We start from the raw sequence: 21,697 nt of genomic DNA, 5'->3' as shown, positions 1-21,697 counted from the left end.
CTGGGTTATCATCCAAAACCCAAAGTTTACAGCCAAGCTACCAACCTCCAAAGCCAGGATCAGTGCAGGGTGGCACACTCCACAGACAACATGGCACTGTAGCCTGGAAATGTGTGTGTGTGTGCGCGCGCAGCAGGGTGCAGCACCCTGGGTGGCCTGGCCTGTTCAGCTGTCTGTTTGGAACCATGGGTGTCTGGGCGGCAGCATTTCAACCAGACCAACTCGATACCAAGAAGCTTTTGATTTGTATCACTGAAACCTTGAAGACAGGCAAAGATCACATATGACAAAAAAAATATAAAATAAGAAGTTATTATATTTATAAAACATATAAGATAAAAAACAAAAGAAGTTATTACATATATAAAATATATAAGATAAAAACATAAGAAGTTAATACATATATAAGACATATAAAAGAAAAAACATATAAGATAAGAAGGTATTACATATTTAAAACATATAAGATAAGGAGTTATTACATATATACAACATATAAGGTAAAACATATAAGATAAGAAGGTATTACATTTATAAAACATATAAGGTAAAACATATAATATAAGAAGGTATGACATACATACAACATATAAGATAAAACATATGAGATAAGAAGGTATTACATATATAAAACATATAAGATAAAACATATAAGATAAGAAGGTATTACATATGAAACAAGATAAAACATATAAGATAAGAATGCTGACTACATCTGATTCAAAGTTACTAAACCAAACTGAGAAAGATCTTCCAGTAAGATAGGAAGAAAGTCAGTTAAAACCTTTGCCTCTCAGGCATAAACAGCGTTCAAGGCGCTGAAGAAGAATGACAAGGTGACCAGTATTGAAGGCTGCACTGAGGTCGAGAAGAACCAGAATAGAAACTTTATGGTTGTTGGAGTTAATTTTAAGATCATTAACAACTCTGACCAGGGCAGTTTCTGTACTGTGGTTGACTCTAAAACTAGATTGTTGAATATCAAACAAATTGTTATATGACAGATACATATGCAATTGTTGGTATATAAGCTTTTCTTGAATTTTTCCCAGGAATGGAAGGTTTGAAAATGGTCTGTAGTTCTCAAAAACAAATGGATCAAGATCACTCTTTTTTAACAATGGCGTTATGATAGCATGTTGGGAAAATTCCAGAGAGTAGAAGGCATTAACAATCTCAAGGACGTCATCTACCAAACAACTGAAAACATTTTTGAACAACTTAGTAGGCACTCGGTCAAGAGCACATGATGCAGAACTTAACTGCTGCACCACTTCTTGTAGTTCACTATGTTGAATAGGAGTGAAGTTGGACAAAGTGTTGGCAACATGGCACGGAGTGGAAGACGAGCAGTCACACCCAGCAGCAGAGCAAGCCTCATTATTGTTCCTAATATTGGACGTTTTATATTTAAAGTATGAGGCTAATTCATTACATTTTTCTGAAGAGTGGAGCTCAGCAGGTATTGGTCTACGATGATTAGCCAGTTTATCAATTGTACTGATCTGAAACGTATTGTTACTCAAATTTTCAGCAATAACTTAACTGTAGTAATGCTATCTAGATTTTTTTTTCATTTCTTTGTTATATGTACTGAGCAGGTCCTTATAGATATTATAATCAACCTGCAATTTTGTCTTACGCCATCTGCGCTCAGATTTGCAGCAGGTTCTTTGTAGTGCCTCCACCAAGGTGCTTTTGTTTTACCAGAGATTACTTATTTTTTTATAGGTGCAATGTTATCCATAATTTGTGTTATTGAAAAGTTAAAATTATTGACCACATTGTCACACAAAGACAAGGAAGACAGGATAGCTCCACAATCGCAATGTCAAGTGCCCTGAGTGTGGGAAAACAACAATACAAGCATGCTCAAAGCCTTTAGCAATGAAAGCAGACGGCAGAAATTTGATGCCATGTGGGGCTGATTGCCTGTCAGCAGAATCCGTAATGACTTTTCAAATGTTTATAATAATAATAATAATATGAAAAACACAGTCAATAGTAAGATAAACTATTTGAAATACAATTTTAATATACTGCATAAATTTTTTCATCCTCCAAGACAGTGTTTCCTGCTCATTTCTTTTCTCTAGGAATTGTCCCATGAATTATTTTCTAAGATCCCTGAAAACACACACACACACACACACACACACACACACACACACACACACACACACACACACGATGCATCATTTATTTTCTTTCAGAATAGGAATACCATTTTTATTTCATCTGTCAGAGCTGAGCTGGAGAAAGTTTATGAAGTCGGATATACCCTCTTCCTCTCAGACCCCCATAGAAGGAGGACAGGGTCGTGTCAACATTAGCCAATCAGCTGTAGACACAAGTCCTCAACAGTTAGCTGTCAGGTCACTGCAGAGAAGCAGACAGGCTAGTGTGTGTGTGTGTGTGTGTGTGTGTGTGTGTGTGTGTGTGTGTGTGTGTGTGTGTGTGTGTGTGTGTGTGTGTGTGTGTGAATGCAGGGTTGTACAGGGCAGATTTCATGGTTAGTTGATCACAGGCATCCCAGGCCCGACCCTCATGACAGCTGCAAGAGCCACTACCCCCCTAATACGCGCATGCGCACACGCACGCACACGCACACGCACACGCACACACAGCTCTTGCTCCAGTCTATCTTCCTTCTTTTATTAGCTATTAGATGAAGAGCTGCAGGCGACAGGCTGACCACCTCTAACTCCTCAGCCAACCCGTTCTAACTCCCAACTCGTAAATACCACCGTTTGGTAAATGCCCCTCGGCATCGGATACCGACGACCCTTTAGCGGCTAAGCGACGAAGCCAATGCCAATGTAAACCTGCCCGCCACGTTACTCAACAGTTGGAGCATGTGACGTAGTATTTCAAGCGTGAGAGTCCAAGAAGGGCGGTCGGGAGGGGAGGTGGATGGGTCAAACAAACACAGGACTTCCAGGACAGGACACCCAGGAGACCGCTGTTCGTGGCCCGTGTCAAACATAAAAGTAACGTTGACTTATTTTGTCACGTAGTCCCACAAGTCACTTGATCGCTACTCCCGTGAGCTGTTAGTCACGTGATAACTGTAACCAGCTCCTTTTACTGAATCCTCTGTTGTGTGGAAAACTACTGGCTACAGCAAGAAATTAGATGGAGGTTGTTGGATCTCTGACAAAGTAGGTGTTCAACCCCTGTGTTAAACAACACCTGCTGTTACCATGGCAACCGTGGGTGTCACCAAATCATCCAGGACTGAAATCTTGAAGATCATAACTTTTAAATATTCTGAAGTCAACTATTTACTTTGTCTAGAGAGGGAGAGTACAGCTTATTGAGTGGGTGTCATTAGTTCCTGGCACCTACTCTGTACGTCCCAGCAAACAAAGATAGTACATTTTTGTTTTTAGATTTAGTTAGCACTGCTCATTCCCGAGCCTCTGCGCCGCTATTCATCCTCATCATTAAAAGTTAAAGAGTCTGGCTGGCTGCTCTTCCATTTATACCTCACGCTAAACTATAGATCAAGATCACAGAAGGGTCATTAGCTCTGCAATCGATTGTTCCCGTTAGTCCACGTTTATCATGTCAGACACCTTGTATAGACTAACCTTCTCAGCCCTCATTCCCAACAGCCCCAACTTGTAACTTGAGGACGCTGACCCTTGACCTCCAAGGGTCACCCAGGGCCTGAGCGCCCGCACAGTCTGCCTACTGCCAGGGCTAGTTCTGAGATAATGAGCTTGCCATAGCTTAGTTTAGCTGCGCTGGACTTGTGAAAAGCATGATTAGAGCATATCTGCGCCGGACGACAGTCTTAAGGTGCCGTCTTTGCCTTAGGGTGCTACAGTAATCCCATGTTCTAGCAGGATGAAGACTAATGTGGTTACAACACATCATCCCAGTTAAATCTGCTGCAATGCTTTGGACCCCCTAATCTGGTGTCCTTGTATTACTTGACTCCTCAGTCATGCCATAAATATTGTAATAAAACCAACATTACTACTATATAAACTACCACAACAACACAAAGAAATCATTATGGCAACCATAACTACTACAACACATTGTGATGCTACTTTAACATCTACTATATGTTAAGATTTTTGCAGAAATACCCAAACACAGACACATATTACTTGAGGCCCTCCCATCCCTTCTCAATATGCCGCGGCTTTAATTCAGAACCCCCCCGTCAATGGACAGCGAGAAATATTAAATGGTGAACAGAATATGAAACTCATTATCAGACAATACGTTAACAATGAATCAAGACTAAGCTAAATTGGGTGCACAATGGCAACACAAGGAGATCATTCTTTTCAGTTAAAACCCAGAAACATCACAGACAAAGAACTGGTATAAATTTGGAGTGGTTTGGGAAGGTTTTTGACCTAAAACTATACAATTTTACATCATTTTGACCATTATTATTACTATAGATAACACCCAAAAAGCTTAAAAACAAAACTTTCTATTAACAGTTAAATCATTATTTCATCATTTATACATATCACAGCCTTCGTCTGAACGTTTATTTCTGTGGAATAATATTCTGTAAATCAATAGAGCAGATTCAGAAAACTTTTAAATACTGTTTCATTAATTACATTTATTCAAGCCTATAGCCTAGTCCAGGGGTCAGCAACCTGCGGCTCCGGAGCCACATGCGGCTCTTTAGCTCCTCTCCAGTGGCTCCCTGGGGATTTTTAAAAAGAAATAGTGGAACTGAATAACTTTTTTTTGTTTACATTTTCAATTTTATTTATCATTGTTGTAGGTCTATGGTACGATGGAGTATTGGGGCCATATTGAGGAAAATAAATAAATCAGAAACTTCGAGAATAAAGTCATAATATTACCAGAATAAAGTCATGGGTTTATGAGTAAAAAAGTCGTAATATTATGAGAATAAAGTCGTAGGTTTACGAGAATAAAGTCATAGGTTTACGGTAAAAAAAGTCGTAATATAAAGAAAATAAAGTCATAACTTTACGAGAATAAAGTCATAATATTACGAGAATAAAGTCATAGTATTATGAGAATAAAGTCATAATATTATAAAGTAGTAATTTTACGTGTTATTTTCTTTTTTCCTCGTAAAGTTATGACTTTATTCTCGTAAAGTTATGACTTTTTTCTCGTAATATTACGACTTTTTTCTCGTAACATTACGACTTTTTTCTCTCAAAATGGACTGACTGGAATGGAGACCGGTTTCAACTGGGACACCTGAAAGGTGGGATGGATTCTCATAGACCTAGGCAACTTGATCCTGACTACAGAGGGATTCATGATGCTGTCGACTTTGTAGCCAATGTAGCAGGGAGAGAGTTTCCTAGATACAGTTTTCAAAGGGATGTCTTTAGAACAAAGCCATACTTTCTGACCTGGCTGGTAGTGGAGATGCAATGAACCAGTGACTGTCAGCGAAGCTGTGGTTGCGATCATGAACGTTAACACTTCCGTGTGTGTACATAATGTATTTTATTTCACATCATAGCACACAATTTCAGATTAGTTTTCATAATCAGTTGTCTGCTGAGAAAAATTACAACGATTAATAAATTATGTTACAGTCATGCTTACGGTGTGCATTGAAATGATCACTTACTTCTCTTTCTAGTTTCAGGATTTCCAAATCAGAGTCTTTCTTTTTATCTCCATGTCCAAGTCCAAGTCCTGCAGCTTTCTTTTGTGATATTTGATTTTTCTGCTCTGCCAACTCTATTTGTTTTTTAAGTGTGAGCTGTACAGGCATCTGACAGTTTGTGAATTCTGTAAAACTCATAACAATTAGTTCAGCAGGAACTGTGCATGGTGTGGGTGTCCTACAGGTAATACTCACTACGTTGTCAGGCCTCTCATGCTGTACAGCATCTGGGTCCTTTTACAATTATGATATTCTCTATGAGCACTGACTTCTTATCTATTATGGACTAAAATATTTCCACAAGATTGACATGATACCTCTAGCCTTCTGGAGTCCACCGACACAGTCTCCCCATCGTCTGCTGCAGAAGTGCCCTCACCCTGCCACATTCAATAGAACTTAGTGTTGAGTGTTGACAGGTGCCACGCCTATATGCTTTAATGAATGATACTCACTCCATCCACCTCGCGGCGATTGCCTCATTAATGTTATGGTTTCCTTATAGCATTGAGATTAAACGTGAAATATTGCCAAATAGGTGCGTTTGCTTTTCGCTTCCACAATAAATCCTCTGCCTCCTGCTCCTACTCCTGCTACTCTGAGCTGACGGACCAGATGCATTCATGGTCAGTATGTAGTGTCCGTCATCTGACTATCGATTGATAACATGCCGCTGATACGCCAAAATGAATAAAATGGGCCAATTCTTTTTATTTATTACTTAAAGGCTACATGCCTCTGTTTTTTACAATGTTCAATTGTTTTTAATAAAAGAGTACGTGTTGAAGTACATGGGATTTATTGTTGTTGTTTTGTTTTTTACCGTGGTATCGAATTTGGTATCGAGAATCGTGGAAATTCACTGGTATTGGTATCGACTACTAGATTTCTGGTACCATGATGTCCCTAGAGGAGACAAAGCGGGCTGTGACACGTGTAGCTGCGCTCAATTTCACGTTAATTGGGATGTCTAAAGGAAAGGTGCGCAGGAACAGGCGTACGCACGGTTTTATACATGTGGAAATTTCTGTGCTTATGTACTTTTCCAATTTTGTGAGTACGCCATCTTCCAGTGTGAAAGCTGGACAGTCTTTTATACATGAGGCCCCTGGGGTCCCCTGTCAGTGCGCAATTTCCTTTTATAAATCACAAATCAACTTGGAAATGTTTGCACATGGATCAGCCTCATATCCCGCCCTCGACACGCCCACATTCAACTCTAAATGGTCGATGCAACGCACCTCACAAATGTTTCTGCCTAGAAATGATCCTGCTGATCAGTGGATCTTTACAGTGAATCACGGCAACTACCGAGAGGAAGACCAAGAAATTTTTTATTTCTGACACAGAGATCGAGGTGCTTGTAGGTGAGGAGGTCCCTGAACACTCGTTCCCTCCTAATTATACCATTCACGTAGCCCTCACAGTGCCAGTACATCATGCAGCATTACGGGTGTCACCGCTGTGTTTATATGTTTACAGCAATCGGACTGATCGATTCACAACTTGCCAAAATGATCGAGACAATCAGTAATATCCCCCACGCTGGATATCGTTTGAAAATGGGAGTTTGATGGATGAACACTATTTATTTATTTATTTATCTAAGTTGTTTCTATGGTGAGCTTGGTCAGCATTATCATTTGGACTGATAATGACAATGAGGATATGGAGAGTAACGAATGTGCGAGAGCTGTCACTGGCTTCATTTTCACACTTTGCTAATTAAAACAATCCATACTGTCTGTGCAGGTGATGAAGATGTGACAGCCACCGCAGTTGTTTTCAGTTCACTCTGTAGCGCACTGGAGACAGTCTGATAGTTGCATCGGATAGTTGTTTTTACTTTGTCTATGTATGCTGTATCTGTCCCTATCTAATAAACCACACATAAATAAATAAAGTCGTTTTCAATGTAGCGATTTATCACACAACAACTTTATGAAAACTAATATCGTACTTGGTGATAGATATGCACACTATTAGAAGATATTCTTAAAACTATTGATGCTCTGTTCTGCCATTCTTTAATGCTATTTGATGTAACCTTGGATTTCTGTCACATTTAATTTCTACAATCTGGCTTCAATTCACCACCACCTCATCATCTGCGTCGTCAGTTTCCCGCCTCCATAATGTACGTACGCATGGATCACAGTTTCTGTACAGGTGCTCACATTCTCCGGTCAAGTTTGTTTTTATACTTTTGCATGGGAAGTGACGTGCGCTCATTTCAGGCCCCGTTTTGTGCGTACGCAACGGTTATAAATGAGACTCCTGAACTCCTCTGAATACTCTGCTACACTGAGAAACAAGTTTTAAATTTGAGGAACATAAAAAACGCGCGAATATCATATAATCAAATTTATATTATTATATGTTTTAAGGTATTTATAATGATTGGATTATTAAAGAAATACTATTGGTCCACTGATCCCAATTAAGACTATAAAAACCCCTTGGATGGTATTGTGTGGCTTACATACTGCTCTTAGATTCTATCTATCTATCTATCTATCTATCTATCTATCTATCTATCTATTCCCTGACAAAGTAGCACAAGACAATTACTAGCGTCAGCCTCAGCGTCCCCTGATAGGACAATCAAGGACTTTATGTCATTTCAGCTTCAAAGTTAGCATAAGATTAACTAATGAGAGGTGATCCCAAATTGCTGCTCCCCAAGCTTTAGCCCTCTCCGTAAGCAAACCCACAATGTAAGCTATCTTGGACTTATCTGAGGAATATTTCTAAGGCTGCTGCTCGAACACCAGGGAACACTGGAGCAGAAAGGACTTGCACGACCCCAGATATCCATACCTAGATCTCAGGGCCTTTAAGCTCTGTGGGCAGGTCTCAATCCGTGAAACACTTGCTGTTAGACTCCTTAAAGTTTCAACGACTTCACAAAGAACTTGATCATGCTGACCTAAAAGAGTACCTTGATTGGCGAGAGCTATTCTTATCTTATCGTAGTTCCTCTTCTTGCAGCATTTTTTCTCTCCAATTATTGGGCACATGACAGAGTATTTGCATATGGCACACCTGCCCTTATGTAGGTTACTGTAGTGTTTAGGGGGCATTACCTATGCTAACACCTTCCCTTATATAGTGTTTAGGGGGCATTACCTATGCTAACACCTTCCCTTATATAGTGTTTAGGGGGCGTAAACTTTGCTAACACCTTCCCTTAGTGTTTAGGGGGCATTACCTATGCTAACACCTGCTCTTAGTGTTTGGGGGAGCGGTGCCTATGCTAACACCTTCCCTTATATAGTGTTTAGAGGGTGCTACCTATGCGAACACCTTCCCTTATATAGTGCTAGGTGGCGTTATCTATGCTAACACCTTCCCTTATATAGTGTTTAGGGGGCGTAAACTTTGCTAACACCTTCCCTTAGTGTTTAGGGGGCATTACCTATGCTAACACCTGCCCTTAGTGTTTGGGGGAGCTGTGCCTATGCGAACACCTTCCCTTATATAGTGCTAGGTGGTGTTATCTATGCTAACACCTTCCCTGATATAGTGTTCAGGGGGCGTTACCTGTGCTAACACCTTCCCTTATAGTGTTTAGGGGCATTACCTTTGCTAACACCATCCCTTATAGTGTTTAGGGTGCGGTGCCTATGTTACCACCTTCCCATATAGGCTATAGTGTTTAGAGGGTGTTACCTATGCTAACACTTTCCCTTACATAGTGCTAGGTGGCGTGGCGTAGTGTTTAGGGGGCGTTACCTATGCTAACAGCATCCCTTATTTAGTGTTTAGGGGGCGTTACCTATGCTAACACCTTCCGTTATTTAATGTTTAGAGGGCGTTAACTATGCTAATACCTGTCCTTATATAGTGTTTAGGGGGCGGTGCCTATGCTAACAGCTGCCCTTAGTGTTTAGGGGGCGTTACCTATGCTAACAGCTGGCATTATAGTGTTTATGGGGTGCCTATGCTAACAGCTGCCCTTAGTGTTTAGGGGGCGGTGCCTATGCTAACACCTGCCATAGTGTTTCGGTGGCAGTGCCTATGCTTACAGCTGCCCTAAATGTTTAGGGAACAGTGCCTATGCTAACACTTGTCATTATATAGTGTTTAGGGGTCGGTGTCTATGCTAATAATAAACAATTGGCCACACGCCTCCAATTTCTCATCAAGTGGGATTCATCATTAAGCACACCTGGGTAAGAGCAGATTTGGATGGACTGGACTTCTCTTATTTAAAAAAAATGAAGAGAATATGAAAGAGAATTTTAAGAGAATGTTGCTGCATGAGGCCCAATATGTATTGTCACTACACTAAGTAGTTGTCGGATTGTTGAACAGCCTCTTAAACCCCAGCCCAATGCAACACTCATGCCCACTTCACACTGTGATGGGCCAGGTGTGGAGGTGAGAAAGTATGCATAATGTGCACTTTCTCAAACTGGTTTTCATACTTCACAAGACGACTTCCATCACTTTTTTTGTGTAGCTAAAAATTAAACCATTGATTTTTTGGTATGAGGAATGTATTTTCAAAGTAACATTGCAAACAATATTGATTGACTGGCTATAAAATGTGACATACAGTATGTGAACTAAAATTAGATGAAATAATACAAACTTATTCTCAGTCTCTCAAAGAAAGACAGACTTCCATTAAGTGCGCTACTTAACGCATCACTTCCTGTTTGATTTTTCCTGATAAAGGTCTGATGAAGTAAGGAGTGGATGAATCCCTGTGTCTTGCATTGGTGACTGAGAATGGCTTTACCCATATTTATTTATATGAAACTGTCTCCAAGGGAATGAAAAATGGATTAAGGTTTACTCACTTTTAAATATATACTTCTTTATTATATATTTATTAAGAACATTGCAATTATCAGTGGGCAGCAGTGATACCAGGCATTGACACATCAATACATATACACAATAATAATAAGCAATAATTCAGCATGCATGCGCATGCATAATAATCAATAGTCTGCCTATGTGTTATTTCTTTTCTCTTTTCTCACATTAAAGGTCCAGTGTGTAGGACCTGGCGGTATCTAGCGGTGAGGGTGAGATTACAACCAACTGAAGCCTCTCTCCTGTGCCAAGTGCGTAGGGGAGCCATGGTGGCCGACGTGAAAACATGAATGGCCCTCTCTAGAGCCAGCTGTTAGGTCATTTGGAGCAGAGTGTGTAGAGTGTGTGTGTGTACGTGGGAAGTGAGTGGTGAAGCAAGAGAGAGAGAGCGGCGACGGGAACGAGTAACGTTATCAACTCCGACCCAAGCAAGAAAAGTTAACAGAGTTTGGTTTGTCTGTTCTGGGCTACTGTAGAAGGTAACGGAAACACAATGATTGGGGGTTCCGCCTTTTGATTGTTTGTGTTAAAAAAACAACAACTTTGTTTCCTTTTAAGGAAAAAAAACATGAATTCTGCTGTTAGAGTTTTGTACACTGTTGTTCAATAAGTATACATACATAAATGTGCAGTATATAGATGTCTGTATATTGTAGTCAATATTCATACGATGCTTTAGCAATAGAGTATTTTATTATGATCATGCCAATAAAGCTATTTGAATTTTTGTATTTTGAGAATAGTGGAAGAGGGATGTATGGTTGCATGGATGGTGGCAGGTAGCTTTAGCAGCATTCCAGCAGCCAAGACTGGCCTCATTGTCCTGTGTGTGTGGGAAACTCTGAACACTTCCTTTAAGAGCGATTAACAGGAAACCTAAGACGCTGGATTACTGACCCTTCTCATGTTCACCTCAACCTGCTGTAGATCAAGTCATTCAACCCCCTTACTCATCCTCTCTCTCTCTCTCTCTCTCTCTCTCTCTCTCTCTCACACACACACACAAGACACACACACAGTAAAAAACTCTAGACTATTAACTTGTCATACGTAGGAAAGATAAGCAGTATAAGCCGATGACCACTCAGTGATCATAAGGATGCATCAAAACAAACAATATTTTCATAAAACTAATCAGTTGCAGTATGCTTTTCATACCGATCACTTGCGGGGATGGAAATGGTTGGTAGGACTGTCCATCTGTCGTCCAGCATTGCCATACAACACTGATCCACCTAAACATGTTTCAGCAGCAATTTGCAACACTGCCAGTAAGTCTGGTATGGATATTCATAGTTCTCAGCCCATGATTCATAAAGATTTTTGTTACCCTTAAAAAAACTCAACCATTACCTAAAAATGTATACTTAAAGAACCCCCCCCCCCCGAAATATTTTATGATATACTCGGCTTTGAATAATAATTTGTGTATAATATGTTGCATTTCTATGAATATGCAAATATATTTCGTTTCACAGGTTTAACTGCTGGAAACAGGATGTCTCCTACTTTACTGAAAAATCCCTTCTCTGGGTATGTTTCAAGTTTCTACATCACACTTTAAGTGGCAATAGGCAATATATTTTTGGCATCATTGAGCAAAAATTCCATAATAACCTTTCAAAATATTGTAATTCAAGTGTTCTGAGAGATAACTAGACTTCTGCACCTCCTCATGGCTCTGTTTTCAGGCTTTAAGAACTTGGCGTTCCTTCACCAGATTTCACAATGGTGGCGGCGTCACAAACTTTCTCATTTTACAGCTAAACCGTGCAGTACAAGATGATTCTGAAAACATTTGAGGCGATAAATAGGCATTAACGTAACATAATATTGATTCATATTTGCTCAGTTCTGCCTAGTTTGACCGTTTGGTCGGAGTTCGTGAGTGATTGACAGCTGGCTCTCATAGACAGCAGATGGACAGCAGACCTCAGGTCAGCTCTTACTGCTTGTTTTCCTCCGGTATGTAAAATCTTGCAGATGCAGTTAGGAGCACCGGAGGACACAGAGGAACATGATTTTTTTCAGTTTACCTGTTTCATGTACTACTGTCACGATATAGCGACTGTTTTATAAAAATAACTTTTTTTAATCATATTTGCTCCAATCTCACCTACTACAGCTTTAAGTAAGAGTGTAAGTTTCATACTGGACCCTGATTGGCTACAAACTAGTTGTGATGTCAAAACCCCTGCTTGTACTTACACGTTAAACTGAGATTTAAGATGAACTCAAAGAAATTTCCCCCTCCAACAGATGAAAGTGAAAACAAGCTCTACACAATGAAGTTCAAACATCACAGTGAATTAACAATAATAATAGGTTTTTGACTGGAGGGGGGCTTAAACATTCTGGTTTATTGTGGTATTTTCATGAAATTTCCCTTTGGACATACTGTATATCCCTTCAGAGGCAGACTACTGATTGTTTTTGGTCATCCCCTGATCTCTTCTCTAGTTCCAAAAGCACAAATGGCATTTGCACTTGTACTAATGTCCAGGTTGTGTAGAGTTAAACTGAGCACATTGTGCCTGCCAGAGGATGAACCCCTCTCTGTGTGGACACTCCATGAGCTTTCCTCTAGTGCCACCCTTAGGACAAACTGTGTAGCCCCTCAACTAAGACTCTAAGAACAGCAAATTCATCAGAAAAGACAATATGTTTGTAGCATTCTGTCTGCTACGAAAGTGGATAAACTAGGTTTAGGAGGGTTTATTCATAGGGCAATGAGATGACACGTCAGATGTTACCATCATGTGGTTCTCAGATATCCACTTAATTAGTTTGTCCGTGTTGGTTCCCGTTTGCTGGGAGCTTATGTGAGCAATGGCCAGCTGGTAGCAGAAAAGCAAAGCGTGGCCAGCTGTTGTGAGCCTATTAGCTTCTAGTTTATTCATCTATAGTGGGGGTGTCTTGGTGTGGAGGTCTGTGCTACCATCTAGTGGTATAAATTGCTCTGCATAATTTGTTAAAATTTGTCATGTTAAAACTTGAAATCATTATTACACGCCTTAAAGAACATAACTCACATACCAGATGTAAACAAAAGGGACCTCCATATTACCAACATTTAATCATAGGACTGGATTCACTCACAAAATGATTGATAGGTCTGTTGATACACAACTATCAACAGTGTATAAGCCAACACCTGCTACCAGAGGTAAACTTCATTCCTCCAGTGAATACCTCTGAGGTTTTGCTCACAAAACTCATGTGGATAAATCGGCATTAGAGAGACACTCTGGGATCCTAAAGTTAAACTGAAAGGGATTTTTGGTGGACATTTCAACATAAGAAGTGTCATCTCAAAGACTGAACAACTGGAGAAGCTTCTGACTGACTCCGACCTTCAGTTCTTGTGTCTCTCTGAAACATGGATTACATCATTAACCCCAACAAGTGTTTTTACTATACTGGGATATATTTTTTAGATGGGACTGAACTCAAGGGAAGGCAGGTGGCATATTGATATATGTCAAACATTTTTTATGTAATTGTAGCAGAAGTGCTACACCGTGAGTTTTCCCAGCACACACAGACACATCAGGACAAGTTGCAGTTACGATTAACAGTCTTTATTACACGACTGATCCCACACATTAAACACAAATATACCACTATTACACTGTGTGCCTCTGCTTGCCCGGCTTCCCTGGCACAAGGTCCAGTTGCTCACATGTTCCAACCCAGTTCAGCAAACAATCTCAGAGGGAAGACCCCCAAAAGAGCTTTCGTTTTTGAGATAACCCTACCCGAGGTAGAACAAAGCACAACAATGTTTTTCACATTCTCCTAGGTCTCTTACATATGCAATGGATTCTTGTATAGAATTATTTTACTGCAAAAATGGTTAAATTGACAGATATTGTGACACACCCACAAATGCAAAATAAAGCCAGGCTGAATGGGAGATGATGCACCTGAACTCATGTAATTTCATAATGCAAGCTCTGATTGATCCCAAATTTGGTGTGATAGTGGGCAGGGGGTTCCTCTACATGTGTGAAGAAACCGAATGTGAATATATTGATGCATTGAGGAAATACAGTACTAGAAACACATAAGAACAATAAGCATAAATATCAAATATCAAGTTCTGTGATGAATGTATTAATTTACTTTTAGGTAGCTTTGGCTGGAATTGTCCCAGAAACACCAATCAGGGTTTGCTGGAATGGTATGACTGTGCTGAATCCATTAATATATGATATGTAACTGTAGCAGGTATGCTCAGTGGTCTACATTAAGAAATGTATCACGTGTTCCAAGCATGAAATGGGGGTAAATGGCATGTCTGCAGTCAATAGATACTAAATAATACACTTCAATCAGGGAGAGCTTGTTACACACCAGTTATTGAAAGTTTTGTATCAACTTTAATTTAAGGAGTAAATAAATGATGTAATGCAAGTAATCATTTTCATTTAAACCTTTAACTAAGGGATAATGTACAGCAGGCCGCTCATTGTTGTTTAATAAACCCTGACAGAGTGATGCAGCACCTCGATGCGATACATTGCCCTGAAGGGGTTTATTTCACAACAATGACCCGCTAGCTGTACATTATCCCGCTTCTTACACGGCTTCTTAACTAATATCTGTAATTCAATTTTTATTTTATTTTTTTAACTTATTTTTATTTCCTTTCAACAGGTACAGTCGTACAGCACAATAACATGTTTTGACATGACACAACAGGTTCATAAGTTTCCATAGGAGGTAGTCCGTGAGCTTCGGCGTCCTCACAATGTCCAGACATTGTTACATTAATTAGGAATGAGTAATATTTTTCGTCCATAGGCCCAGAGAATACATAAATGTACAGTGAGGAAAAATGAAATGTTTATTTATACTTATATTAGGAGAGAAGAGAAGATAAGTATAGGAAAAGAATTGGAAAAGAATAAATAAATAAATAGATAAATAAATACAAATTAAATTAAATTGAGAGATAAAGTTAGAAAAACAAATAGAAAAGGAATAATAATAAACAAAACAAAAAAATAGAGAAAAATAAATTGGGAAAAAGTAAAAATAAAAGAAGAAGGAGAATAAAAATAAAGAGAAGCAAAGTAAATAGTGATAATGAATCACAACGAAAAAAATAATAAAAAATAACGTATTTCATGTAATTCAGGTTTGACTGGTCAAAATGACGTTATAGATATCTTGAATAAAAAGTCTGACTAGTCACAGTGTAATTACGAGCAGTCAAAGCGCCGTTATTCATATCTCTAATGTTGATTCCGGATAGTCAAGCTTAGCTACTAGATGTTAAAATGGCTTGCCATACATAGCCTATTTGGTCTATGCATTTGATCACTACTATGTAACATTACGTACGACGTAATTACGTTGTTGGTTATGTCAACCCGTTGCCTCCCCAGTCAAGCAAGGCCTATTGAAGGAGGCTAGATCGCGCGTCATATCTGCGGGGTACTACACATGCGCAGTCAAATCTGGTCTGCCCTCGCTGAAATTGAGCCAATCGCAACGCACGACCGCAGCTCCGGTTACACTGCGCATGCGTCATACCCCACACCCCATGTCCTAGCCTCCTTCAACAGGCTTTGCAGTCAAGACAACACAAGGTCGTCGCAGCAGCAGCAGCAGCAGTCCGCCGCAGACATGATGTCCCTCGCTGCCCGCTCAGGGGCTTTCTCCCCGTACATGCAGGCCACAGCTGTCGCGGTCGCGGGTCCCCTGAAGGCTCTGGTACCCGGTGCTGTTGTAAAGACGGACAAGGTTTTGTTGAACCCGAAAAAACAGTTCCTGTGCCGCGAATCGCTCAGCGGTCAAAGCCCGAAGACGGGGCCTGCTGTGACGGTTAGCATCAACGGTGAGTAGCTCATTCACTTGCGTTACCGGCGTTATACTAGCGTTACCGGCGTTACCGGCGTTATACTAGCGTTACCGGCGTTACTGGCTAAATCATCTTTCTGTACATGTGCACTGAGAGTAAACGTTGGATACCATGCGCTATGTGTGTGTTGTAAAGTGATGTCCAGTCATCAAGTATCACTGTTAAATACCAGCTAGTGAGTTTAGTAACGTTAGCAGCAGCAGCTTCTTCCAGGCTGTTAGCTAGCATCCGGTTAGCCCAGGTGGTGGCTGAAGAGCGGCCTACCCTTGAGGTCATCAGGGTTACACCACTTTGTCTCAGCCAGCTGACGAGTTTACAGGTAAGCTACGTGGCAAACTAACCTAAACAGTTAGACTACACAGCCTACTGCCAGCTTTGGTTTGAGCTAACACGGAGGCTCTGTAGCCTTGTCAATAACAGCACATCACTGCTCCACCCTTCACAAGAAACTCACTGGACACACTGGACACACTGGGACACACTGAGACACACTGCTCACTGGAGGGAACTGAAGGAAATAAGATAAGATATGATATTCCTTTATTAGTCCCGCAGTGGGGACATTTGCAGTGTACAGCAGCAAAGGGGGTAGTGCAAAAAACAAGAAACATCAGCTAACACAGTAAAAAAGAGCTAAACAAAGTGTAACAAAATATGAACCATTTAAATATAAGGATGTATAAAAATAGGAGCAGTATGTACAGTATTGACAATAAAGAGATAATTAAAAAAATTACACAAGGGGAAAATGGTATTGCACAGTGAGAATGAATGAATGAATGAATGAATGAATGAATGAATGGAATTCCAGCTGAAAATATCAGGTTATTGTCAGTTTTTTGGTGTGTATGTGGTCTACTGGGAGCAGTGCTGGTTGTGGATTCTGACAGCTGCAGGAAGGAAGGACCTGCGATATCGCTCCTTCACACACTTTGGGTGAAAAAAAATGAGAGCTCAACAAAATAATAGTACATTTGGCCGTCGTGCCACTTTGGAGGGACCATGTCTCATAGTGATTTCTTTAAAACTCTATGTCCCGTAGTGTTGGAAAATGCATGATAGCTTTGCAGCAATGGTAGCTTTCTATGTGCTATCACTCCTTTTTTCATCCCTCAATCAATCACCATTTTACGCATAGATCCAGTATAAAAGAGGGTAACCAACACACAATATTATGAAGTCATATATAATTGTAAAGCTTAGACTATAGTCTATCCATCGGTCACATTGTCATGACACTGAGGACAAGAGAATGTGACCGTTGACCTATAATGCTGTAATCGGGCAAATTCTGAATGCCACTGCAAATGCCCTTATAACTAACTTCATATTGATCTGATGTGCCCATGGATAGTTCCAGCATAAAGAGCACAAAAATAGCTTTAAAATAACATATTATATGAATAACAACAATAACATTTCTTATCAGAATAAACGTAACTTTGTGCTGTTTTTTTCTGATAGAATGTTCATGTTGAAGTTAGTTATAAGGGCATTTAAGGGCTCCTGCACCTCAAAGTCTAGCAACACATCCGTGTTGTTCTCGTCCGTTGTTCACCTCCGGTGTGTCTGAAAACATTCCTGCTGTCGTCGCTCCGTTTGTTTATGAGCTACGGCAACCTGTGACAGTTGCGTCACGACTGTGCGCCCTCATTTACAACCAAATAGATTTGTCCCGCACCCGGTTGTGAGCGACCCTGGTGTGTGTCGTTCACACCGAAATTGACCCTGGTCTGACCCACCTCTCGATCTGGGTCGCGAAGCTGAGTCAGTCAGCGTGGGTTAACCCTTTCATTTCAGTTCACTTTATTTGTACATAGTGTCAAATAACGGAAGTTATCTCAAGACACTTTTCATACAGAGACCCAACGAGAGATCCCCCATGAGAGAACACTCTATGCGACAGTGGCAAGAAATAACTCCCCTTTAACCCCCTGAGACCCACAATAGACCTGTTTTAGTCTTTTTTTAGGGGGGTACAGGGGGTCTTTAGGGGGAGATAGCAAGTCAACAGTAGATGTCACATAGAAGTGGTGTACATCATCTGAAAGCTGGGAACCTGAAGATTAATTTGAGATGCAGCTCAGCACTGTGTGTCATGTTGTTCTAGTCATAAACATGAATTCATTAATTGGTTAAAATTAATTTGTAAACTCTTTAATGGTATAGAACATTATGATAGAAGTATATGATGGTCATCCCCATGCTCTTATGTCTCATGATTTGTTGCAGCAATTTTTTGGTTGATACCATTTGGTGCTAAATTTAACAATTTTTTACCACTGGAGAATTGATAAAAAATGATCAATAATCCCTCCAAAATACCACATTAACACACCAAGACCTTGAGGAACACCATAGAAAAAGCCATGCTGTGATTTGGTATCAGCACTTTTGACATTTGGAGATTTCTGCAAGAATTGCATTTTTCAGCGATTGGATGGCGAGCACTTCTGTTGTGTAAACTGCTCAGAAGCCCCCTTATTGTCAATCTAGCCAGGAAAGCCATCCATCCTCTGAATGCTCTAGGTTAGGGTTAGGGGTTTATAAATATAATTATTTGAACATGTCCACTATATATACTTCATGAAGTGGTGTATATAGGGCTGCAGCTACCAATTATTCGATCAATCCTTATCGTATTGATGGAACAAAATTCTTTGTATAATTTGATTAAACTATTTGTCATGTATTATGCTAGGGCTGTGCATCTACTCAAATTTCAATAACGATTTTGGCTTCCCCCGATTATGAGAACAAGACAATCAACATAAAACGATTATTGTGGCACATTCTGTTTGCCAGTGACTCTTGAAACACGGACCCTGTCTTGTTTACCACGCTTTATGCTTTTTTGCCGTCATCACCATCCATATCTATACAACCAATGTGCTTATGATTATACTGTTTACAAAGTTCTTCACAGACCCAGCTTCTTCATTTTGCTCTCAAAGTGCACCAGATTGATGCATTTAACTTGAAAATTTAGGCAATACAATTTTCTTCCTAAATGAATGGTGTTTACAAAGTCGACGAGTAATCGTGTTAAATAATTATCATCTTAAGATTGACCAAAATAATTCGGATCAGGATTTTTGCCATGATCGAGTTACAAGTGTACACAGCGAAGGCTGAGCCATCAGTGTGTGTGAATGCTGACATGTAGTGTAAAGTGCTTTGAGTGGTCACAAGACTAGAAAGGAGCTATAGAAATGCGAGTCCATTACCGTTTCCCATGATATAGTTTAGATTCTTAGATAGTTTTCATGTTTGACGTTCATTTAGATGCTAACGGATGCTGTGTGGCTGTCGTCACTCATTTTAAAAATGTCATTTACCAGGATTTATATTGATTTGGTCTGACTATGTTGTGATCATAAAATGAATGAAGTCCGAAACAAAATAAATGCATCATAAAAATTAATTTGAAGTCAATTGCCAATAATTACATACATTTCTATACATTGACAAGTGAAGGCTTCAGAAATGTGAGCTGCTCCGACACAAATAGACCCGCACACTGAGCGACCGGACTGGCAGCAGCCGTGAAGCAGCCGGATCCTGTGTACGTCGGCCGTTAGGGTTCACGCTGATTGGCCTCTGCAGTCTAACTGATGACCTGTTGGTTTCTGTCTGCAGGCTGTGCAGGAGTCCGCTTTGCCCACACAGACGTCAGGGTACCGGACTTCTCTGACTACAGGCGCCCAGAGGTGCTTGACCCCAGCAAGTCCTCCCAGGAGAGCAGTGAATCCAGAAGAACCTTCTCGTACCTGGTCACCGGCGCCTCAACCGTGGTGGGCATCTATGCCGCCAAGACGGTGGTCACTCAGTTTGTTTCTTCCATGAGCGCCTCAGCCGACGTCCTGGCCCTTTCAAAGATTGAAATCAAGCTGAGCGACATCCCCGAAGGCAAGAACATGACCTTCAAGTGGAGAGGCAAACCGCTGTTCGTCCGTCACCGCACAGAGAAGGAGATCGCCACAGAAGCTGGCGTGAACATGGCAGAGCTGCGCGACCCTCAGCACGACAAGGACAGGGTACTCAACCCCAGCTGGATCATCGTCCTAGGGGTGTGCACACATCTGGGCTGCGTGCCCATCGCTAACGCTGGCGAATTCGGAGGTTACTATTGCCCCTGCCATGGCTCGCACTACGACGCTTCAGGCCGTATCCGGAAAGGCCCCGCCCCCCTCAACCTGGAGGTCCCCTTCTATGAGTTTCCAGACGACGACACTGTGATCGTTGGATAGATACTCCTAACACTCAGACTGAGCTCTCATTGTGCAACATGATAAACATCTGCTCAGTATAGAGATGCTTTAGAGGTGGAATAATGCTTTTCACATCAGTAACAGCTGGTACAAGTGGAAATGTTTTGTTCTCAGCAGTCTTTCAATCAGCGTCACAATTTTCCCAAACATGACAGATGTTGTTAATGTAGTCACTTTACACACTGACAGCAAGCTGTTTTTAAATGCAGAACATTTAGAATATGTTGTCAGAGCTGAATGGGTGAACACTTGGAAGATGGCATCCTCTCTTCCTTTCTCGGCCCTGAGTGACATTTGAACGTGAAATAGAAACACCTGCTAATCGTATGAAGTTTCAGTCCATCTAAATGGAACAAACGTGTCGCAGTCTGGTAAATAAAGAATTTTATTTAATTTGACAACCTGGATTCAGTGTTCAGCCTTTTTTTGTTTAAAATTATGCCATTTGATCATGATTTAATTGTTGAGGACATGAACCGTTTAATTTGAAAGTCCTGTTGCCATGCTGAGGTCGTGGGTCAGAGTCAAACTGAGATTTAAAAAGTACCGAGGTGAGAATTGGAAGTTGAGCTTTATTCTGCAGGATGTCTTGATAAAAATCATAACATAACATAACCTAATTGTTAATAAGTAATACACGCAGGTTTGGCTGTGGCTGCAAAGAGTAAGACTGAAGACAAGCCTGCATTGCATTGAAACCTGGGTAAAAATAAAGGGTACACTTACTGAAAGCTTTCAGAAATTGATTTACTGAGATTGATTATCTCTAAAAAGAAATATTAAATATTGGTTCTTCTATGACATACGTAGATACTTGAAATCCTCTAAAAAGCCAGTATGTAGATAAATGACTCTTCAATGCATCTGGAGTTACTTATCTATACTATATTATTATTATATACTATACTCTATTAGTGCTGTACTGAAGTGAAATAAGCCTGTTCGATAGCGGTGTGTAAACATTCACAGTGCAGACAGCTAGCTACACTTAGCTTCTGCGCACGCTTGATCATGTCAGAATAATAGAAGTGTTTTATATCAACTTTAATTATGATATTCCACTGAATGACATGGAAAAGGTCAGCAGTAGTATGA

General features: G+C 40.4%; 1 protein-coding gene across 1 annotated transcript; it reads left to right on the top strand.

The window, feature by feature from the left end:
- Positions 1 to 15,898: 15,898 nt before the first annotated feature.
- On the top strand, positions 15,899 to 21,009 carry uqcrfs1 (ubiquinol-cytochrome c reductase, Rieske iron-sulfur polypeptide 1). The gene is made up of 2 exons (XM_074623339.1): positions 15,899 to 16,307; positions 19,971 to 21,009. The coding sequence occupies exons 1-2, from the start codon at positions 15,914 to 15,916 to the stop codon at positions 20,579 to 20,581; spliced, it is 1,005 nt and encodes a 334-aa protein (XP_074479440.1). The 5' UTR covers positions 15,899 to 15,913; the 3' UTR covers positions 20,582 to 21,009.
- Positions 21,010 to 21,697: the final 688 nt, after the last annotated feature.

The sequence above is a fragment of the Sebastes fasciatus genome, chromosome 2 (assembly GCF_043250625.1).
Source record: "Sebastes fasciatus isolate fSebFas1 chromosome 2, fSebFas1.pri, whole genome shotgun sequence".
NCBI classification, from domain to species: domain Eukaryota; kingdom Metazoa; phylum Chordata; class Actinopteri; order Perciformes; family Sebastidae; genus Sebastes; species Sebastes fasciatus.
The sequence above is the reverse complement of the archived record's forward strand: the minus strand, read 5'-3'. Positions and strand labels throughout refer to the sequence as shown.

Coding starts and splice junctions, on each gene's coding strand:
- uqcrfs1 (XM_074623339.1), top strand. CDS start 15,914: ATGCGCAGTCAAATCTGGTCTGCCCTCGCTGAAATTGAGCCAATCGCA. Junction 16,308..19,970: donor TGTGACGGTTAGCATCAACG/GTGAGTAGCTCA, acceptor TTCTGTCTGCAG/GCTGTGCAGGAGTCCGCTTT.